Source organism: Microplitis demolitor, chromosome 7 (assembly GCF_026212275.2).
Source record: "Microplitis demolitor isolate Queensland-Clemson2020A chromosome 7, iyMicDemo2.1a, whole genome shotgun sequence".
NCBI lineage: Eukaryota > Metazoa > Arthropoda > Insecta > Hymenoptera > Braconidae > Microplitis > Microplitis demolitor.
The window spans coordinates 16,613,381-16,636,711 of NC_068551.1; the positions used below are offsets into that span (position 1 = coordinate 16,613,381).

The 23,331-nt window shown below is 29.5% G+C and overlaps 1 protein-coding gene across 5 annotated transcripts in view; it reads right to left on the minus strand.

The window, feature by feature from the left end:
* LOC103571396 (uncharacterized) overlaps nucleotides 1–23,331 on the minus strand; it is a 238,384-nt gene that overhangs the window by 90,391 nt on the left and 124,662 nt on the right. For all 5 annotated transcript variants that reach the window (XM_053740721.1, XM_053740722.1, XM_014439966.2 and 2 more), the window contains one exon: nucleotides 1,854–1,968. In XM_053740721.1, the coding sequence (XP_053596696.1) occupies nucleotides 1,854–1,968 (115 nt within the window). The remainder of the gene's footprint in view (nucleotides 1–1,853; nucleotides 1,969–23,331) is intronic.

A 23,331-nucleotide genomic window follows, 5' to 3' on the forward strand; every position in this document is an offset into this window, starting at 1 on the left:
TTTGAGATCTTATATAATGACTTCGTTAATACCCCACTTAGGATATCTCGAGATTCTCACCAACTCATTTACCAAGTTACACCGGTGAATTGCCGGTGTATTATATGTATATTTGCAGGTATATAAATACATATATATTTGCAGCGCAGTGCTGAGTAAATTTTGTCAGCGCATAAGGAAGGATAAGGATAACAGTAGAAAGCAAGTAATGCGAGAGTAGAAATTTGCCTTTGTTTCTCGCTGTTGACGTTTTGTTGTGGGCTTATGAGCTTATAAAGTATTTGTGTTAATCCACAACTCGACTGTCTACTTGTTGGATACTTTAGATGGTGTTAAAAGGGTTAAGAAAAATTATTTAAATTATCTTAGCAACAAATTATTAACATTTTATTTCACTCGAAACATTATTCTGAGTCACTTTTAATCCCTGATATACGAGAGAAGGAAAAGTTATTATTTCGCGTTACTAAAACCAAAAGGGCGTATCTCAAAATATACGCCCTTTTGGTTCTGCAGAACCAAAAGGGCGTATAAAATTTTTTTTTTTGCTCTAATCAATGTAAAAATATTGAAAACATTAAAATCTATGGAAAAAACGAAAAAAAAAATTTTTTTGTTTTATGCCCTTTTGGTTTTAAGCAAAAATTTTTTTAAAGTCATAAGGGCGTATCCTATTTTTTCGGTTTATTATTAATTATAGGTCAGAGTAAGAAAAAAAATTGCAAGGGTAATAAGAATTATCACTCCACAACTTAATTTATCTGAACAAATATTTATTTGAATGAAAAACCAAATTTCTTTATTTAATTTTGATCGAATCTTAAGTTTGTCACAATTTTTTTAATTCAACAATTAATGTAAAAAATATGTATAATTCGGGAACGAAAAAATTCTAAATTCTATGAGTGCTGTGAAATTTAATTTAATCAAATTAAAAAAATGCACATTTAGATTGTTCAATTTTTCAAAGGTGCATTTTTTCATTTTTCAATCAAAGTTTCATTTTCTGTTTCCTGTTTTTTTTTTTCTTTTTATTTTCAAAAATCAATTACCGTTGTTCTTGAGAATTGTTATGGTTCTAGAATACCAATATATCAAAGCAAGTTCAATGACCTAAATCATTTTTGTGCATCAGGCACCGTCCCACAAAAATATTATCAATATTATTAAAGATTAATTTTCAGCGATGGTAATAGTTTATAAATTTTTTTATTATTGTCAAGTTATGTTCTAAAAAAAATTAAAAAAATTTTTTTCATACTCTTAGGTACAGATGATTCTGACGATGGAGATGGTATAGGACTAATACCCTGATGAATTTATTTTTTCTCTATTTTTTATTTGTTTTTTCACTTAAATAAATATTTGTTCATATAAATTAAATTGTGGAGTGATAATTTTTATTACGCTGGCAATTTTTTTTCTTACTCTTACCTATAATTGATAATAAATCGAAAAAACAGGATACGCCCTTATGATTTTAAAAAAATTTTTTCTTAAAACCACAAAGGCGTAAAAGAAAAAAAAAAATTTCTTTCGTTTTTTCAATAGATTCTAATGTTGTCAACATTTTTACATTGATTGAAGCAAAAAAGTTTTTTTATACGCCCTTTTGGTTCTGCAGAACCAAAAGGGCGTATATTTTGAGATACGCCCTTATGGTTTTAGTAACGCGATTTGTTTAGATTCCAATTAATCACTTTTCATATTTTGTTGAGGTTGCAAAATGTACAATTCATTTAATGTAATGATTTAATAATATCATATTTCAATTAATATTATTCTATTATTATTTCATTTTGACTTTTCTAATTCAAGTGACAGTTTTAAATAATCTAAAAAAAATAACTCACCTCATTTTTGATACGACCAAGGGGGTGAAATCTAGTTGATTGAACCCAAGCTCCTGTGATGTTACGTCAGCCAGGCTGTTGTATCTCACGTTAGTACATGGCGGGGTTATTATGTCTGTAAAGAAATTAGTCACATTGATGAGAAATTCAAGAGAAATAATTACTCAGGTAATTATAGGGTTGAAATTCAACCCGTTCCCCGTTATAATAATATGGTATCAGTACGTCCGGAAAATTGAGCCGAATAATTAATAAGGTTAATTAAGTTTATATTTATTTATACTAATTTCTATGATTTCATTTCTAAAGTTTTCTTTGCAACGAAAATCTTTGAAATTTGAATTTGTATAGAGTCAATATAAATTACGTATATACTATTTGTATACCTTTGTATCGCGACCCTCAGGGGCCAATAAAATTATTAAATAAATAAATAAGAAAAAAATTTTTTATTATTTTAAAGAAAATAGTTTAAAATCTTCATTCACAATAAATTTAAATTTTATTAACTTTTTTCTGCAGAGCTACAACCGACGGACTTGAATATTTAAAATGAAAAAAATCCTAACCAAATATTTATTAAATATTAAATTGGTATTATGACATCAGCGGACATAAAATTCTCTTCAACAATGAAGTTTTAATTTATTTATTAAAAAAAAAAAAATGTAGTGAGGTCGTAAGCATAAAAATTTCATTTTGCAATAAAATCGAAGATTAAAATATAGAGTTTTATGAATACTAAAAACTTTGAAAATAAAATGTCGATAAATATGAAATAATAAATGCTATCATCCATAATATCTGAGTATATTAATATTTGCTCCAGTGGAAAAAAAAAAAGAAAATATGCACCCTGATATCTCACACACAAGACAACGGATATAAACCACCCTATCGATTTTACCATCTCATTTCCCGACGGAGCATCTTTCGCGTTATATATATTCTTGCATCCCCAGCGTTCCTATAGTCATCGGATTTTTTCAACGTATTATATTCTACTGATCCATAGTTAATGAGGCGAGAACAGACGCTTGGGGATATCTGATAAGCCGGGATTCAATGATGTAGACTTGAGTGTGTTCATCCGAGTATCTCGTACCGATAAAAGCACGAGTTTGTTGACATACTAACATTCTGAGTATACGCGTCATCTGTATTTATTATTTTTTTATTTTATTTTTCTTTTATTTATATCCTGACTACATCAAGTCGAGTGAGACATCACCAACTGTCGTGACGTAGACTCGTTTTGAAGCTCAAGAGACAGTAAGAAAACAAAGTGCTACAAAACAAGGCAATATTCTTGACGACTCGAGCAGACACGCTGCGTAAATTTCTTCAGGAAAGTCCTTGACAGTTTACCACTTGAAAATTGCATTACTTCAGCAGTTACAAAGTACGCTACTTTATTCTCTTCTTGCCTTAATATAAAATAAGTTAAATTTTCAAAATTTTAATAATACTACTAATAATAATAATAATAAGAAGAAGAAGAATTTTAATAAAAATTATTTTTTATTTTCTTACTAATTATTTAAATCAATTCAGTATCAAAAAAATTACGTGTCACAGTTGAAAAATTTGTGGGAAATATTAAATACACGGATACACTCTAAAACCAAGTATGTAGTCAAAATTAACAAACTTGCCAAATAACATTGAAAAGTCATAAGCAATCTATATACACTAGGGTGATTAAAAAAAAAACAAATTTTTTTTTCTTCTCTTAAACAGATTTAAAAGTTTCATTTAGATATAAAAAGACGCCTGTTAAAATTAGAGCTCTTAATATTAACATTAAGAGGTTCCGAATTGCACTTTTCTATTTTTCGTAAGAATGGCATGGAAAAATTTTCTTTTGCATGTTCTGATTTTTATAACTAGCTAACAATGCATCATAGAAAGAATCAACAGGCACATTTTTGTAGGAAATTGAATGCTCTACAAAAAAAGTCTCATCATTTTTTGAAAGATCCATTTGTTCAAAAGTTATTCGAGGTTGAAGTTGAATTTATAATAAATTTTGAGATCTTGTTACTTTTCCGGTGAAACTATCAGACTTATCACAAAATATCATAGGACTTTTTTTGTAGACATTTTTATTTCCTACAAATTATCACACAAAAAATTTTTTCGAATCCCGCATTGTTTTCAAGTTATTTCCATTTTGATCTCAAGCTCATAAAAAAAATAATCTTCTGATCGATTTTAAGAACTTGGGATTAAAATGGAAATAACTAGAAAACAATGCGGAATTCCAAAAAACTTTATTGCTACTAATTTGTAGGAAATAAAAATGTCTACTAAAAAAATTCCTATGATATTTTGTGATAAGTTTGCTAGTTTCGCCGGAAAAGTAACAAGATCTCAAAATTTAATATAAATTCAACTTCAACCTCAAATAACTTTTGAACAAGTGGATTTTTAAAAAAATGATAAGAGACTTTTTTTGTAGAGTATTCAATTTCCTATAAAAACATGCTTGTTAATTTTTTTTATGATGCATCGTTAGCTAGTTATACAAATCAGAACATGCAAAAAAAATGTTTCCATGCTATTCTTATGGAAAATACTAAAGTGGAATGCGGAACCTCTTAATGTTAATATTAAGAGCTCTAATTTAAACAGGCTTCTTTTTATATCGAAATGAAACTTTTGAACCTGTTTGAGCGAAGAAAAAAAAATTTGTTTTTTTTGGAATCACCCTAAAAAATTTGCAGAGTGAATGCGGATTAAATTCGGAGTGAATTCAGAGCCGATGACTGGTTATTTATTTAATCCTGGATTAAAATAAAATCCGTAATCACTCCGAATTCACTTCCAGTTTTTTACAGTGGAAGAATATTCTGTATATATTAATTTTTATTTAACGCATGCCTGAATAGTACGCCTTACCATATCTGAAAACCAAACCCTAAATGACTGCTTATCGATCGATGGTTAATAATTTGTCAAAAAGCAAATGAGATTCTGTGTTCCCCAGTAGCGTTTGATCATGGGGATTATAAGCAAATGCATTTAAATCCATAATCACATTTCTCTAAAGTCATCGACTGTTCTCTAAAACAAACTCTACACGGAGAGAAAATTATAGTAACAGTTACAATATATTATGGGAATGGTTCCCATACTACATGGTAACTGGTTTTTTTGAAATGTTGATTATAGGAACGGCACCCATATATATTATGGTAACTATTCCTATAATTATGGATATAATTCCCATACGGTATCGGAATAGTTCCTATGGAATTATGGTAATCGTTACTATGTACCTATGGTAATGGTTACCATAATATTATGAGAATGGTTACCATAATATTATGGGAATGGTTACTATAATATTATGGGCATTATTACCATAATATTATGGGAATGGTTACCATAATATTATAGGAATGTTTACCACAATATTATGGGTATGGTTGCCATAATATTTAGAAATTATAATAATTTTTTTTTGTAATAAGCATTTTTTTTGTATATTTAATCTTTTTGTAAAACTATATTACAATAAAATGGTAACCATTTCCCATAATATTATGGTAATAATTCCTATAATATTATGGTGACCATTTCCATAATATTATGGTAACCATTACCATATACGCTTAGGAACTGTTACAATGTGATTATAGGATTGGTTCCTATTTGCTTATGGGAACTATTCCTATGAGTATGGTAATCATTACCATGATTCTTTCACATGCGATATGGGAACTGTTACCATAATGATAGGAATTGTTCCCATATTTATGGAAACCTTCCCAAAAAGTATGGGTCTATATCCCATAATCCCTAGTAATCATTACCATAACGGTATGGGATGATATTTCATAAACGTACTAGAAACAGTTCCTTTAATTTTTTCTCCGTGTACTCTTATCACAAGAGCAAATAATCTCGAATCTAAATATATTTGAATGAGTAATACAGTCAATCTAATAATTTTTATGTCGGTGTCTATTTATAAATGCGTTGATTATTTTTTATTAATTAAAAAAAATTAAAAAATGAGTGGTGCACTGGTTTTCTGAACTATGAAAAATGAAAAACATAGTTTAATGAAGCCTCCACTATTACCTTCAGTTCAGATAACTAATATATAGTTGTAAAATGTACGATGATATCATAGTTATTTTAACTGTGTTATAGTTCAATGAACAATGACAATAGCGAACGTAACTAAGTCAAAAATGGTATTCTTACTACAAAAATAATGAAGAAAAATCTTTAATTATATTTGTCGACGACTTAAATGATGCTAAATTAATGAAATTATAATCGTACAATTGCTGAAACATTTGTGATTCTGCTGAGTATAAGTTCTGAGAAATAACATTAAATAGTTACCACAAAAAAATAAATACTTAGTTAAAACTACTACTTTCAAATAGTTTCGGGCACTATGATATAGTTCAGGAAACTAGAATTATTAGTTAAGATGACTATTTTTTCATTCCCATCCCTTTCTAGTTACCACAACCATGCACTTTACTCTCAGTGCGAGCTAAGTTATTATCCGTCAAATACAATGTTTCTAACACTCGTCTCCGACACACATTAAGCACTCCCTGGCGCTCGTGCGTGCGCACTTACGACTCTTGTTAAAAACATTGTGCTTCCTGTATAGAGACTCACTTATCCCACTCGTTGTGTAATGTACTATTAAAGAGATTAATTATCAGTTACTACTTACTATTATTTCAATTCAAAAATTTCGATGAGTAACAGCAAAAATCTGAGATATTCTAATTTTTTCTTTATCAAACTTACAGACTTGTGTAAAATTTAACACCTGTGTATAAAAAAATTCGTTCTAAAAATTTTCTAAAACGGTTAGAATGTAAACTTCCAAATTTGAAACAATATTGAACTTTGAATAGATTTTTTTTCACGCAAATAAATAAATTATGAAAATTAATAATTGATAACTAAAAATTTATAATGTGGTCACGATTTAATATCATTTCAAACAGCAATTTCGTGGTTTTATATATAAAATATATTACTGATGGGCAGCTATATCTATATCTATATGGCAAGATGACGTATTTTGTCATTTCAAACAATAAAATTTAAAGACCAAGAGTGACTATTTTTTTTTCATATCAATATATTATAGAGAATCATTCTCATATTTTTTCGCTTTTAATATTATATGATTTATAAATTACCTTCTTTGATGCGGGTTTATTGTCCAAACAATAAAAAATGAATTGAAAATCCGAATGAAATTTATCATTTATTTTTTTGCGTGTTGAAATTTCAAAAAAAATTTAAGAGTGAAAAAAATTTTTCAAATGAGTACTTTCTAGGCAAGTTTTTCGGAACTTTTCGAGCAAAAAAAAAAGATTTGAGAATTTTGCTGATTTGAAAATAGTACAAAAATGTTTTATTCACAAACGTACAAAATTTTCCATTGTGTCAATAAAATATTCTATGTTATAGTAATGACACTATTGGCAATCAATTGTGAAGTTATGATTCTCGTTTTAATTGTCGATAGATATCTCAGTTTATTGGCGTGTATTACAGAAGTTCGGATGGTCAATTTATACTCGGTTGATTCAGTCCAAATGGACGATCGGAAGTAAGGGACAAGGTGGATTATAAATTTAATCAAATAGTTACTCTATCGATTCAATCTCCCATCTTATTTATTAAATTTGATAGTATAATTAATGGGATTCATTAAAGAGCACTAAAAAAAAAAAAATAGTTCACATTGATTGGTAACTATTTAAGTATAATTATTTTTCAGAAACATTATTCGAACAATGTATCGATCGATTTATTGAATTATAAATTGCATTAAGCTTTATAATAAAGTGGAATAAAAATAATGTGCTCACTAAAATATTTTCAAGAAAATTAAATGATCATCAGAAGGATTTCAGCGAGTAACGCTGATATGTTTTTTAATTAACTAATTTTTTTTTTTATGACAGAATAAGCTAGCTCTACCTTTATTGATAAAATGCGCTGATATAGAGAATGCAGGACAAAATAGCCATTCCAACATTTTTCTGTACTAAATTATTTTATTTATTTAAAGCAATTAAAAAATTCTTTATCGATTGAATATTTTTATGATTCAGAGGAATAAAGCATCACTATGAAATTTTCGGTAAAAGTGGAGGAATAAATGTAGTAGCTCCAATTAAATATTTCGAGCATGTCCATATAGCAAAAGGGTGGGCAAAACGGGACAGAGTGGATAAAATGGACCACTCCAAAAATTTAGTAAGAATTTTTTTTTTTTTTTTTTTTTTAAACTGTTTTTAACTATCATTTACGACTCTCATCATTATTTTTGTACACCTCTATGTCCCAAATTTTTTTGTTTTTTCGGGATCTTTATTTACTAAAAGTATCATAAACCAATTTTTTCACTTCGAATAAATAGAAACAAATTCAATATAGTCATATTTTTTAAACAAAAAAAAAATTGTTTTTACTTTTTTTAGGGAATAGTCCGTTTAGCTCGCCTGGGGAAACATTTTTTCTATGATGACTAGAAATTTTGTTCAATCACTTCAAATGGAAGTAAAAAAAAAAAAAAAAAAAAATTAACTGTATTCAAGTGCACAAAAATCCATTATTTCCTGAGTGGTACCATTTCGCCCGCTTTTTCCCTACTAGTAAAATACGTCAATTAGTATTGATTCTAAAATTCACATTGTATCAAAAATTAAACGTTGCGTGTTATTTATGCATTCAAGAATTTAATGAAAAAATTAAAACTAAAATAAGGTAAATACATTTTTTTTTTGTTTTTTAAAGTAAATATATATATTTATTTTATTTTGAATGCGTCGTAAATTAATAACTCTAAACTTACAAAAAATATAAATAAATCGGGAGTAAAAAATTTTTTCTCACAGTTGGTGCAGCTTTTTGCTAGAATAAAAAAATGTATGTAAATTTAAATAGCCATTATTCTCGTAAAGTGTTTTAGTTCGTTTCCTCAAGACACGCATTTGTTGATAATAAGTAATTCTTTTCTGCATAAAGAGAAAAATGTTTGAAGATAGTAACACAAATAAGTGTGAAGTGAATTTTTCCTTACTATACTTTAAACTTTCTTGCAGAATAGTCCTTACACATTCTTTCATGTTTCAAGAACATGGTTAGGGGTGTGTTATTTTATTTTTTTCTTATTTTCGCGCTTTACGCGTCAAAAGAGAACTAGAACTGCAGCCAATTTTTGTGAGTGCACCTTAAAATAATCATTGCGAGTGGTATCCACATTTATATGCATATGTATAGATGTATAAGCGCAGTAAAACTCCTTGAACCATACTACTAGTTATATCCTAAGCTCAGCTTTCAGACTAGACGCTGTTCACGCGCGGAATATATCCATTTCTCTATCACCGCAGAGCCAGACGAGACTAGCAGACAAGTTTACATACCAAAAGAGAGAGAAAGAGGGAGAAAGAGATAGAATAGTTCAAGTGGTTCACGGGAGAAAGACACTAGCGTCTGTATGCTAGCTATACAATATTCATGCCGCGATATTGCATCTTGAGTGGTGCCATTAGGGTGTAGAGCATCGTCTCACAATGTTCAAGAGTAATAGTTTGTTGTATGTTTGTTTTTGCCAGATACGCTTTGATGATCACGGAAATGTTTGTTCTCTTAAATCATAAATAATAATTTAATAATTGAAATAATAATAATAATAAAAATAAATAAAACAGCATCTATACAATTTCATTCGTTTACATTTTCAATTTAATATTATCCTTTATTCTCTAATTACTCTATTTAAATTTAATTATCTGATAATCAACAAACACATAAATATATTTATGTTGACTTATACGTATAAATATATACAAATGTATATATTTATAGAAACAGTAATTGAAAATTGTATATTAATTTAATCACAGTTAAATGTGAATTTTAATTAAATCTGATGATTCTATAGAACGCAAAATATTATTATGATTGAAAATTAATACAATCGTTGGCATTCATATTCCAAATAAAATAGAACCGTCATCGCTATTACTGATATAAGTTGGGGCGGAATGAGAATAATGGGGACGCTGTGAGGAAATAATAAAATTTAGTAAACTCATGAGTCGAATCTTTTTTTTTCAATCAAATTTTCAGTTATCACAAAAAAATTATCTTGTAAACAAAATAAACCAACTAAAAAAATGGAAAATTAATAAAATAAAATTGTTATTATATATTTCAAGTGAAGACAGTGATTTGCTATCCAATTACAGTAAAAATGACAGAATGTTTTGTTTTTATTTCAAATTTCATGATGACGAGGATGACAATTATGTAAATCTTGGTACAGTGAGTCTACTGAATCTTCGACTCAGTTTTGAAGCTATAATAAGTAGGCCTAATGTATGTGAAAATGGCAGCCATTCGGTTTGTGTGTGGCTCGAGCGATCATCAAGTTAAGCAGCATCGAGCATGGTTGCTACTTAGTTGGGTGACCGCTTAGCTACGCGTTGAGTTCGAACAGCGGTCTCTGTGTGATAGACGCGGACTAAAGATCCAGTGATCGGTAAAGTGGGAATTTCATGGATCATCGGAACTTCGCCCGTTTCGAAAACTCTACTGGCAATGGATTTTCGCTGTGGTTTCTCCTTATTGCTATACTCCAACGGCAAAAGGGTGGGGTATAGGGCATCACGTAATGATGCAGTACAGAAACACAAGTCGGTCTACAGCCGCACAATGAAGGCAGGGAAAAGGGATAAGTAAGCAATTGCGATATAAAGGCAAAAGTGTAAAAAGCCCTTCAGTAGACTGTACACTGAAACAATAAATAAAAATGTTATCCTCCTCTATCTAATTTTTGAAAAATTGAATGATGAATTGTATGTAAAATAAATATAAGAAATGTTCATTATTGAAATACTCTAATAAAAAAAATTAATTGAATATTTATAGTATATAAAATAAGTTGATATTAAAAAGTACGGCCTTGAAGGAATATTTTCACACTTTATTTCAACGGCAATAGCATTATGAGATTATATTCCAAAAACGTTTTCGTAACTTCGTGCTACCACGTCAACAGTTACGGTACGCTTTCGAATAAGCAGGAACCACGACACAATTCCGCAGCACACTGTGCTCTTCACCACTGTTATCGTCGTTCCCTTTTCCTTACATTAATGTTCCCAAGTCGTCTGGGAATCTCAAATCGCTTCCACCTTGGTGAATACGCTGCATACAAATCGTCTTATATCAATTTAATCGATAGCAAACAATTTGTATAATCATACACATATTTATTAACAAAATACTTTTATAATTGCATTCTTAAGGTAATTAATTTTTTTCCCATTTATTGAATTTGTCATTGATCTAATTATTCATTGTTTATGGACATTACATTTTTTTTTTGTTGCAGTTTTTAAAATAGATTGGAATCCAAGCAGAGTCAACGTCAGATAAGAGTGCGAGAATAATTACGTTTCGTCTGATTGCTAGTCCCTCTTAAATTGTCAGGTTTCATTTCAAACTCGTATCACGGCCTAGATTCTAACCAATGGCAACATGTTAAGAGCTTTTCGTTTTACCATCCGGCTCTTTTACGCTTTATAGAATTCCGTGGTATCTTTCTCCCTATTTTTATCCTTCTCGAACATTTTCACGTAAATCCTATTCCTTTCTGATTTTTTTTCCTTTTTTTTCTTTATACCATTCATTACTACGCAGAAAACTCAGTGAGACTCAATTCCGATGCCAGGAAATTCGATTTCGCGAAGCCAATTGTAACCTAGCTGTCTGATTTAGCTGTTCTTCCATTTCAGGTTTATGTCATATATTTCATTTAATACTTTTATAATACTATGATATATACTTTTTTTAGCCAAAAATAAAATAAATAATTGACTACACGGAGAGAAATTTGCAGTAACAATTGCAATATATTATGGGAATGGTTCTCATATTGTATGGTAACAGGTTTTTTTTTTTAGATCGATTATAGAAATGGCACCCTTACGAATTATGGTAATCATTCCTATTTATATAAGTTTCATTCCTATACAATATCATCATCCTATGTCATTATAATGATCATTCCCATACGGATAAAGCAACTGTCACCATATTCTATGGCAATCGTTACCATATACTGAAATAATAATTACCGTAATTTATGGTAAAAATTTTCATAGTATTACGGTAATAGTTACCTTAAGATTATGGTGATGATTACCATAATATTATGGAACCAATTACCATAATATTTAGAAATTCCTCATACTATGGTAACTATGACCATAATATATGGTAACTATAATCGTAATATATGGTACAGTTTACCATAGTACTATAGGAATGATTATCATAATATTATGGGAATATTTCATATATATCATGGGAGCAGTACAGGGTTTATTCCCATACGCACCTATCACGAAAAGATTGGGACCCGACTGGTTACTGTTCTGCACCCGACTCAGCACGGAGCTAGAAAAAAATACTCGATTGTGGTGCAGTGCCACATTGATTACTGTCCGAAACCTGACTGAATGATATGGGCACACGACTCAGTCAGGTTCTGCACAGTAATCAGTGTGCTGCACCACAATCGAGTATTTTCTTTCAGAACCGAGCTGAATCGAGCGCAGAGCAGTAAGCAGTCGGGTTCTAATCTTTCTGTGTATAGAAACCGTTCCTATGCGGACAACTTATTACTATACGACTATGGGCTTTTTCTATGAGTATGGTAATCATTACCATAATTCTACACGGAAAAAAATAATCGGTAGCGGCTTGCGATTTTTTTTTCCATGTATTAACATACGATATAGGAACTCATACCATAATTATAGGAATTGTTTGTAGTTATTGCAACTTTTTCCAGAAATTATGGGTGTATTCTATAATTCCAAGTAATTATTACCACAATTTTATGGGATTTTATTAGTTATACTACAAATATTTTTTATTATTTGTTCTATAAATAATTTAACGCAAATAAATAAGTATTGTGTAGTTAATTAGTATTGATTATAAATAAAATAAATAGTATAAAATAACGATTATGATATTTATTTTTTCAATGGAATAAAAATGTCAAACAACTTTTAATCGGCAAATAAATCAATGAAAGTAATAAATTATATTGCTGTTAAAAGCATTAAGTAGTAATAATAAAATAAATATTCAATATAAAAAAAAGTCCACACTAAATTGAATTTATTTTTTTATTCGTAAAAAGTTCTGTAAACAATAATTAAAAGTATTTATTTTTTTATACTCGACAATTTACAAGCACTTTTCAGTTAGCGTACATCATGAACAAGAACTCTGGGTATAAAAAGATAAATATATATTAATACAATGAACTGAAATGGAAGTAAGAAAGAAAACAAGTGTGAATATAAAAAAAAAAAAAAAAAAAAAAAGAAAAAATTCTTTGTGTGGTAGGCAAGTCTCTCCAATGGCAAGATGGCCGACCAAACAAAGCGCTGAGGATGACGTTGTTTACGAGCTGCGATTGTTTTAGAAAAAGAATAAGAGTAAAAGAAGGCATAAAAGAAACTAGAGAAAATAAGATAGTACAGCAAGGTGTATCTGCAACAGTCGCACAAGAAAGTAGCTTACGAATAAAAATAAAAATAAAATTGAAAAAGTGGGTATATATGATGTAGCAACTGGAGAAAATTTATTCCGTCGTGAAATAAGACAGGATGCAGCTATTGCAGAAAATTAAATAAAAAAAAAAAATATAATATCAAAGTATTATAAAACAAAGTTAAATGTAATTTCGATAAACTTTTTTATTGAATTATAAAAGTAATTTCCCGTTAATTATTTTATGCCCTAAGACTGTAATTAAACTTACAATTGCGAATAAAATTTAAAAGTTTAATGATACAATCGAAAAAAAATAATTGCTAATAAAAAAAAATAATTGAATAAAACAAATAAAGTGCTTTAATCTTGATGCTTTTAGATCAGAGTCAACTGGTATAAGACATTTATTGCTTCTATAAAACATCATCCGAGATTATTATTATGCGCTTGAATCGGCATGAATGCTCGAAAGCTCGTAAAACGTTTAATCGCCATTGTTGAACTGTCTTAATTTTACAGAATTTCACACTAACGCAAAATATTTATATTCTTTTTCTACTATTCGTTGAATTATTATTCTTAATTAACCTATTATTTATTTATAAGAAGAAGGTGCAAGAGGCTAAATGTGCCCTATAAAATTTTAATAAATTAAAATTATAAAGGGTACCTAGAAATCTTTGTTAGAGAAATTTCAAATCTGAAATGAGCCCTACAGATTTTTATTCTGATTAAGGGGGACCACTAGTGTGATCGTCAGAAAAAAAGATGATTTTTGGGAATTTTTGTAAGAAAAATACTGCATGGAATGTTTTAATGTTTCAAGAATATATTTGTGGATATATAATGAAGACAACATAAAATTTTTGGTAAAAAAAAACTGAAAATTCAGCAAGTTATTTACAATCTCCCAACGCTCAAAAAAAAAAGTCCCCTTTTCAAATGTTTTTCTTCGAGGCCGGTTTTACCCCTATACGAAATCATCTTCGTAAGCAATAGCCTCCATTCGTGTAATAATTTTTGAAAATAAAAATTTTCATTCAAATTTTTTTTTACTATCAAGTTTAATTATATACGATTCAATATTTCCTATTTTATGTTTGTTTATTTTTGTTCATCACTCGATCGTTTGATTTTCAACGACTATAAAAATAGTAAGTGGAATTGATGTGTAAAGGCCATCGGTGACTTTCCACAGTGGGCCGGATGATGAAGTGAACGAGAGATAGAACATTAAAGGCAATTTCAATCAAGCCGATTGAATCACCAACACTTTGCCCAAAGGCACATTCACTATCTTTGTCTTTTTCATTCATCTGCTTTTGCTATCACTATATCTATATTCACATCTATATATCTATACAGAGCTTCACTGTCGTTATATTATTATACTATACCTCGGGGTCATCATCTGAAAACTCTTACACACAATTACGAAGTAATTCAACTTAGATTTAAATAACCAACAAATTTAAAACTTTATCCAAACAGTAAAATAATTTTATCATTATTTTTCTTACAAAAATTTCATTTGCTAAACTTTTATCCATATAATCTTAACCTTGTTTGTATCTGAATTTACATGGATAGCTTTAAATCGATTTAACAACAAATCGATCAATCGATTAAGGGAACACCTGTTTCCAGTATCGTTTTAATAGTCAACAACAGTAGTATTACACAATGTTCAGTCAGTCACAATACGCTACAGAGAATCATCAGGGGATCTCGAAAATCGTATCTGGATCTCTGAGAGATCTAGTCAAATTGTGGTCACTGTGAAACTCAACCGGTTATGAGAAGCTCATAGTAGATTTGGAATTTCATGAAACTACCGTAGTTGGATAGTGACCAGACCACAAGCTTCGTGGTTAAACTCGAAATCACAGCACACATACACATGTATATATATATATGTCGCGGTTGTACGTCCTAAATTGTAACATTAAGCTGATATGTTCTCTCGACGATGGGTTTCTCTAAACTCTCAAATTATATATGTGTAGACTAGAACACTAATACCACTGTAATCATGATAATGATCTTATTTGGACACTTTGATATCAGTATAGACATCTATACGGTATCGAGGTCATCTAATTTAAGATCAAATCAGTTTCAAGATAGCTAACTGCAGCCGTATCAAAGTTTGCTTCAAGATACTATCAGTAATAATTAATATATCGATTATAGCAAACTGCCGCAGGTCCGTTTAATACTAACATCGGCAATTGCATTGGCTTCTACATTATTCTAACGATACTCAGTTATTAGTTATTATTATTAATAATAATTTATAAATAGAGATACAGATTTTGGTAATTTATAGATTTTGTGGATTACGAACATGGAGGAAATTTGTCATTCAAAATTTTAGTGCTTGTCACTATAAGCTTGGGTCGATTTGGCACTTTGTCATTTTTTATGTAAAAAACAAAACAATATGTATAATGCAAGGTTAAATTTTAAGAATATCCTTAGTAAATTTTACTGGGAATTTGCTTACTTTATAATCTATCTTTTACAGTCGGTACTATAAATGAGATATTAAACATACCCCAAAAATGTCAGTCGTTCTCGATTAAGTCAAAATACTTCTGTGAAAAAGCCTCAAGTTATATATTGATATTATAATCAAAATTTTACGCATGCGACAGTAGTCGTCTAGCCAATTGCAATATATGGTTAAAATATATAAAATCATATATGTTTGCAACAAAAAAATATGTGATATATTATAAAAAATCATACAGCGATTTTGGCCAATTTAATATAATATTATATATTATATTACAGTTTTAGTTTATTTAATATGAACTTTAAAGTCGATCACTGTAAATTTTACTTATGTGTTAATATGATCCTAAATTTTTGTGCAGCACCGTAATTTTTATATAAATTTTAATGAAAAATCATTTTCGTCAAGTTAAATATTTGTTAATCTATATTAGTATATAAGTATGAGTATCTGTACACAGATAGATGTTGAGAACTCAATTAAAAACAGAATAGCACGTCGACGTGTTGGGTAAGGGCTATGTTTAGAGGTACAGAGAGCAATGAATCGTGGATGCGATCAACTGGAAACATTGGATTCACGCCAAACGCGTTCACTACTACTACTCTACTAGCTATAGCTACTACAACAACTACTACTACTATAACAACTACTACTTTGACTAATACTAGTGTATTTCTCTCACTCCGTCACTAAACTATCTTTGTTATATCCACTCTCTTTGGCCGCTGTTTCCTGATACGCAGAAAACGCGTATTGTCAAAGCTGTTAATAGTACTTGATAGTAAATTCTCTCTAGTAACACATCACATTAACGGCTTATTGAGCATTTATACTTAGAAGTTTACCCGATGATACTAAATATAAATTTAATAATGAACTCAATATTCAATAATTTGCATTAGAATTCGAATAATTTTTTTTTTTTTTTTATTTAGAATAATTATTATTTCTCTTCATTCCTTAACGGAAAGAGGAAAAGGAAATTACTAAAGTTGGAATATAAATTGTAGATTGTTTCAAAATTTTTTATACTAAGATGAATTAATTAGTCAAGTTAAAATTTATTATTAAGTAGTTTTAAATTAATTTAGTTTTCAAAAGAGTATTTGAACTGTAGATTGAAATTTATGGTAGAATGGTTTTAAAGGTTATCGTTTGTCGTGAAAGAGAGATAAATTTGGTGACCGCTCGACGGCGTACGAGTTACTTCACGGGGAAAGGTAAACGTGTAAAACGTACATCATGTTTGTTTGGATGAACGTGGTCAAAGTATTTCACAATTCAAGTGTTTGTGTTGGAAATTAACGTTTTTAAAAATATTTTTTATTTTAACGTTGAAAAAAAGTTACACTTTAGATTTATAATAGTTTAGGAAGATTGAGCTTGATTAATTAAATTCAAAAAAATATTTAATTAATTTTTTTTTTTTTTTACACTGAGCATTTAATTTGAAGTAAGTTTCGTTTAATTAAATAAAATATAAAAACTATATTTTTATTTTTGAAAATAAAATTGCTGTTTATATAGAAAGTTTAAATTATTTGGCAGAGTTTCTCGATTTTTATTGGTACACATTCCGAGAATCACATGACCCGTTTCTCAACGAACTGGAAAGCTCGATAATGTAAGCAGAGCGACCGCTAAAATATATAGAAATGGACTATCTCAACAAAAAAGGAAAGTCACAAAATAAAATATTTTTCATTTTTGAATTTGTTGAAAGCCAAATGGTCAATTGATATAAAATGGTTTACCTAAATGAATCAGACGAACAAGATATTAAGAAAAAAAGTGCATTTATCCTTTTTATTGATAATAGTAATACATATGTAGACCTGGGGCAAAATGGATAGCTTGGTACTATTTCAGGTCTTAATCTAAGCAATAAATTATGGTAACAATATGGTAACCATTACTGTAATATTATGGTTGCCATTACCATATTGACATAGTAACCATTACCATAATTCCATAGGAACTATTCCGTTATCATATAGAAACGAAATTCATATTCACAGTAATGATTACTATAATATGTATGGTTGACGTTCCTATAATCGACATTTTAAAAAAACCGGTTACCATACTTTAAGGGAATCATCCCCTTAATATATTGTAATTGTTACCATAAATTTCTCTCCATGTAGTAATAAGTAGTCTACAGAAAATTTACATTAAGCTATGAGGTATACCTAGTGATGTAAAGCTAAGCATGTGCTCGTCAATTGCTCGTCATTTGACGTCAATTGACCAACTAAAAAAAATGACCGCCGGTCATTCTTTGACTTTAATGTCGATTCCCGCGAAATGAGAATAAAAAATTATTAAAAATTTGACCAAAAAATGACCGAAAAATTTTTGAAGGCCATTTTCCATCTAAGTAGTTGAGCAAGCCAAATTTGTTTGTTATCGTCAGAATTTTTGGATAAATTTTACTTTGAATATTTAAAATATTTAGGTTGCATATTTTTTTTTTTTTAGAGGAATTTTCGTAAAAAAAAAAAAAAAATGCTCATGAATTTTTGTGACCAAAAAAAAAAATGACGTCAATTGACACAACAATAACTAATACCTCAAACAATTTATGCAATAAAAATACTTCGTATATAATATTTTTTAAGACACAACTAGTCTCAATAAAATACAAGTATGTAATTTTATTGGTATTGAAAAATTTAATACATATAACTGTTGACCAAATTTACATCAAAAAATTTATTATACATTGAGATTTAAGAGATTATCTATACAGACATTATCCACACTACGATTGTAATGTTGATAACGAATATTATCGCAATTAATGATATATTTATAATATTTTTGTCTTGAATATTTGGTCGTGTAACCATCACAGGTAAGTGTGTGCGTATGCTTGCCTCGAGCACCACACTGTCAGATATGAATTTAATATGACAGAAAGTCATAACTCATAATTTTTATGTTGTCATATCAGAAAACATTAAGCTTGTCATAAAATAACATATAATTTTTTATATCTATTTTTGATAACCATTATATATTCCAAAGTATGTCAGAAAACGAGCTAAAATGTTTCGACAGTCACATTGAAATACACTATCTATATATTGCCATTCAGCAGTAAGAAGGAAATGACTCGGAACCATAAACACTTGTGAGATATTAATAAATATCAAAGATTTATTTCAGGAAATGTTTAGTGTCACAAATGGTTGTGCTCTTATATGCCAACTATCTAGTTTTAAAGATATTGCTTTCGAATAAATTTTAAAACCCAATGTATCTTGTAGGATTAGTGTTCCGTTGGTTATTTTTATTAGTATTTGACTCAATAGATATTTGCTGGCGTCATAAAATATCAAATACTATGTCGCGTTACTAATTCGAATAGGACATAACTTTATACGCTTTTGTGGCTTCAAGACGCTTTCTAAAATCAAAAGGGTATGTAAAGCACAGTTCGAAAATCCCAAAGTGCACACCTCAATTGCTGAAGATAATTATCAATATTCTATTTTTTCATTATTACTTTACTTATATTATCGTTTTAATTACATTTTTAACATGGTTAATTATTATTTAATTTTAAATTTATTAATTTTTTTTTTATTTTTAGTTTTTTCTTCAGTTTCATTTTTATTATTTTAAAATTTACACGGAAAGAAAATTATGGGGATGGTTCCCATAATTTTGTGAAATTATTTTCTAGACCAGTATAGGAATTACAACCATAAATTATAGGAGCAGTTCTTATAATTATAGGAATGTTTCCCAGAATTATAGGAATCGTTCCTATAATTATGGTAATGGCCCCTATAATCATAGTAATGGTTCCTATAACTGATAGGAAGATTTCCTATAATATTATAGAAATTATTCCCATAATATAAAGGAACTATTCCTATAAAATTATAGGATTCGTTTCCATAAATTATAGGAACCATTCCTATAACATTATAGAAATGGTTCGCATAATAGTATCGGAACGATTTCCATAATATTATAGGAATGGTTCCCATAATGCAATTGGAATATTTTCTATATCATTATGGAAATCATTCCTATAATATTATGGGAATGGTTCCCATAATGGTATGGGAATCATACCCATAATATATAGAAACCATCCCTATAATAGAATGGCTACAGTTCCTATACCTTTATGGGAACTATTCTTATAATGCATAGGAACACTTCCCATAATTTTCTTTCCGTGTATTTAAATATACCGAAATTTTTTTTTTAATGCTACGTTTTATTTTTTAATTCTACCGTTACACTAATCCTGCTACTAGTAGTTGGTGGAAAAAAAAATAATAATAATAAAAATTATATACTACAGTAAAGCACGCAAAGCGTGTTTGCGCTTGAGGTGTGCAATATAAGTAGGGATACATTCCGAAATGTGCCTATGTTACTAACATGCGCTACAGCTCGGCTGCCCAATTTCAAAACACAGTAACTGACAAAAAAAAAGTTTTTGAAATATGCATTGAATCAAGCTCATGAGACCCCATTGGAACTAAAAATACCAAAAAATCGATTTTGAAAAATTTGTCAGTTAGTGTTTTGAAATTGGACAGCCGAGCTACTCGAGGCACATTTCAGAATGTACCCCATGTTGGAACTAGTGACACTATGTCTTCCTAATAGTACTTGAAATAAAATAACAGTAAAACTATTTAATGACATAGTGGTGTGATGCACATTTTCGGTTTCCTCATCAAAGACAAGCTGTTCTCATATACACAAAGTCATGTTAGATTACAATAGCTTCGTCCCAAGCATATCAACGAGCTGATCGGCAAGGCTTGCTGACGTAGTCTGCCGTGGACTATCATTTATATATACCACAAATATCAAAACTGTGAAGCTGTTTTCATCATTTCACCGACCTTGGTAATGGTTATAATTATAATCAATTTCAAAGATATTTCCAATATTATTTTATAACTCATAAACTGTTACCGATCATGATTCTAAACAATAGCTTTAATTTTACATTGAAATAGTTAAATTATTTTATAACTGATATCTATCATATTTTTGTACTACAATTTTTTTTATCTGTCAGTTCAAACTGCACATTAAATGCTAAAAAAATGTGACACTAGTAAATAAAATTATGAATATAAATAATCTTTGCTGTCATTTCAGAGACAGAAAAAATTCGAGATTGCAAAATATATGTGAAATATGACATTGATTTGTTTTATGCAACACAATTTATCTTAAATAAAACAAAATGACTTTAATGATAAAAATCATATCATGGAGGGAAAATAATACAAAAGAAAAAGGATTTTTTTTCCCATGTGAATTTATAATATATGTATTAAAATTTATAAAGTTCCAGTAAGCTTAATATGTAGTAGTTACATTGTATGAAATACTGATGCCGGTTGTTGCTGTAAAATCAATATTATACCACCCACCCTGCGTATAGTTCACGTTTCTCCTATCCTACCATTCCATACTACCACTGTACTACTGCCAAACCATATTCTGATGCTCGTAGTTGTTCGCTGTCGTTCTATCACTCTCATCCATCGTGTATACGGCAGTACAGTGTCACATACTGCACACATTTCCGTATAGTATTACTGTACGCTTTGCTCAGACCAAATGTCGAAGTGAGTTCTCTTTATCATTCTGATGCTGTAACGACTAGAGAGAATTACCATCTCTCTCTCTCTTACTATACATATGGGCAAATTCATGGCAAAATGAGACACTATTTTTTAGACAAAGTAAATTTTTATTTTGGTTTAAATTGGGCAGGTTAATCAGCCCAAACCGAGTAGCCGATTAAAAACTTTCATGAAGAACAATTTTTTTCACTGAAAATATTTGACTCGCTGCAGTGTCTGAGCTAACCAAGTTACCCTATTCTTTGTTAGGAACCGTAACTAAGTATTTTTAAACAACAAATGTAAGCTACTCTTTCCTGAATACCAAGCCTTTTGTTCGGTAGGCATGTTAAGGCCTGTAGCCTCTGACGTCAGGAGCTACCCCCAGCCCGTGATAAGGTTCACCCCCTTAGAGAAGGGCGAGTTGGACATCGAGGCGCACGAAGACGAGGCATTCCAAGAGAGAGGCCCTCCGAGAGGACCCAACGTGACGTCATCTAACTGTTCTCACCCTTACCCGCATTATATTACTTATTATCAACTGTCCATATTATACGATTAGTTGTCAGGTTTAATAATGTTTAATTGTTAAATAAATATTTGGTTTTATCTACTAGCAAGTGAAATATATTGAAGTGTCCTTCTTACACAAATGATATTTTTTGTATATCACCTGCATTGGAATTCACAGTTTCAATTTCATTTTGCCAAACGAAACAAGATAATTTGAGACTAGTGTGATTTAGTGGGTAGAAACTGATCAGTTTTTTCTTTAGGGAAGAAACTCATTAGTTTCTAACTTCTTTCATCCCTGTTAGAATCTCATTTATTTATTATAAGCCTCTAAATAGTTATGTCATTCTAATAATTGACCAAGCTGGCAGTTATGTTTGAGAAATTTAGAAAATAATAAAAGTTCTGATAAAAAAAGATTGTTCAAATATTAAAAGCCATTTTTTTCCTCAGTAAATTACTTAAATTTGTAGATTTAAAATCCAGCATGATTTTTTGCCACACTATTAGCCTATTTCGACCGACTCAAGACTTTAAAACTCCCAGTATCGGCTGGTAATGTAAAAAATATAGTGCGTGGCACGGGATAAAACTCGATTTCGAACTTTGGATGATGTCAGCCGTCGCCTTCGGCTCGTGCAGTCAACTTAACCCTCGTCTGAAACTATCTTGATTCATTTCACTTGCCACGTAATACACTATTTATGCTACAATAATGTTTCATTTTACCTCAGTATTCATGTTTATATATTTGAAAATATCTGGTAATATGAGTGGTTTAAAAAAATTTTAAATGAGAATTAAATGTTAAGCCTTTTTTTAATATCCGGTACTAAATACCCGGTGACAGGTGGTTGAAATGAGCATCCATCTATCATCAATTAATTTCTCTGCAACTAAATGTTCTATAAATATAATAATAATAATAATAATAATAATAATAATAATAATAATAATAATAATAATAATAATAATAATAATAATAATAATAATAATAATAATAATAATGTAGCTAATATTTGCAATTCAAGACTAAAAGTTAAAGATAATAACGTTTTATATGAAGTATAAATATCATCGTTGTGAGGGTAATTGTAAATTGTTGATGAGATAATAACACTTAAGCTTCGTCCAGTGTCATCACAAATATACTGGAAGGATAGATAATAATTATCATGAAGAATATAATGCACACCAGCGTCACAACATTATTGATCGCAATGCACCATCAAATTTCACCGTTACTGATAAA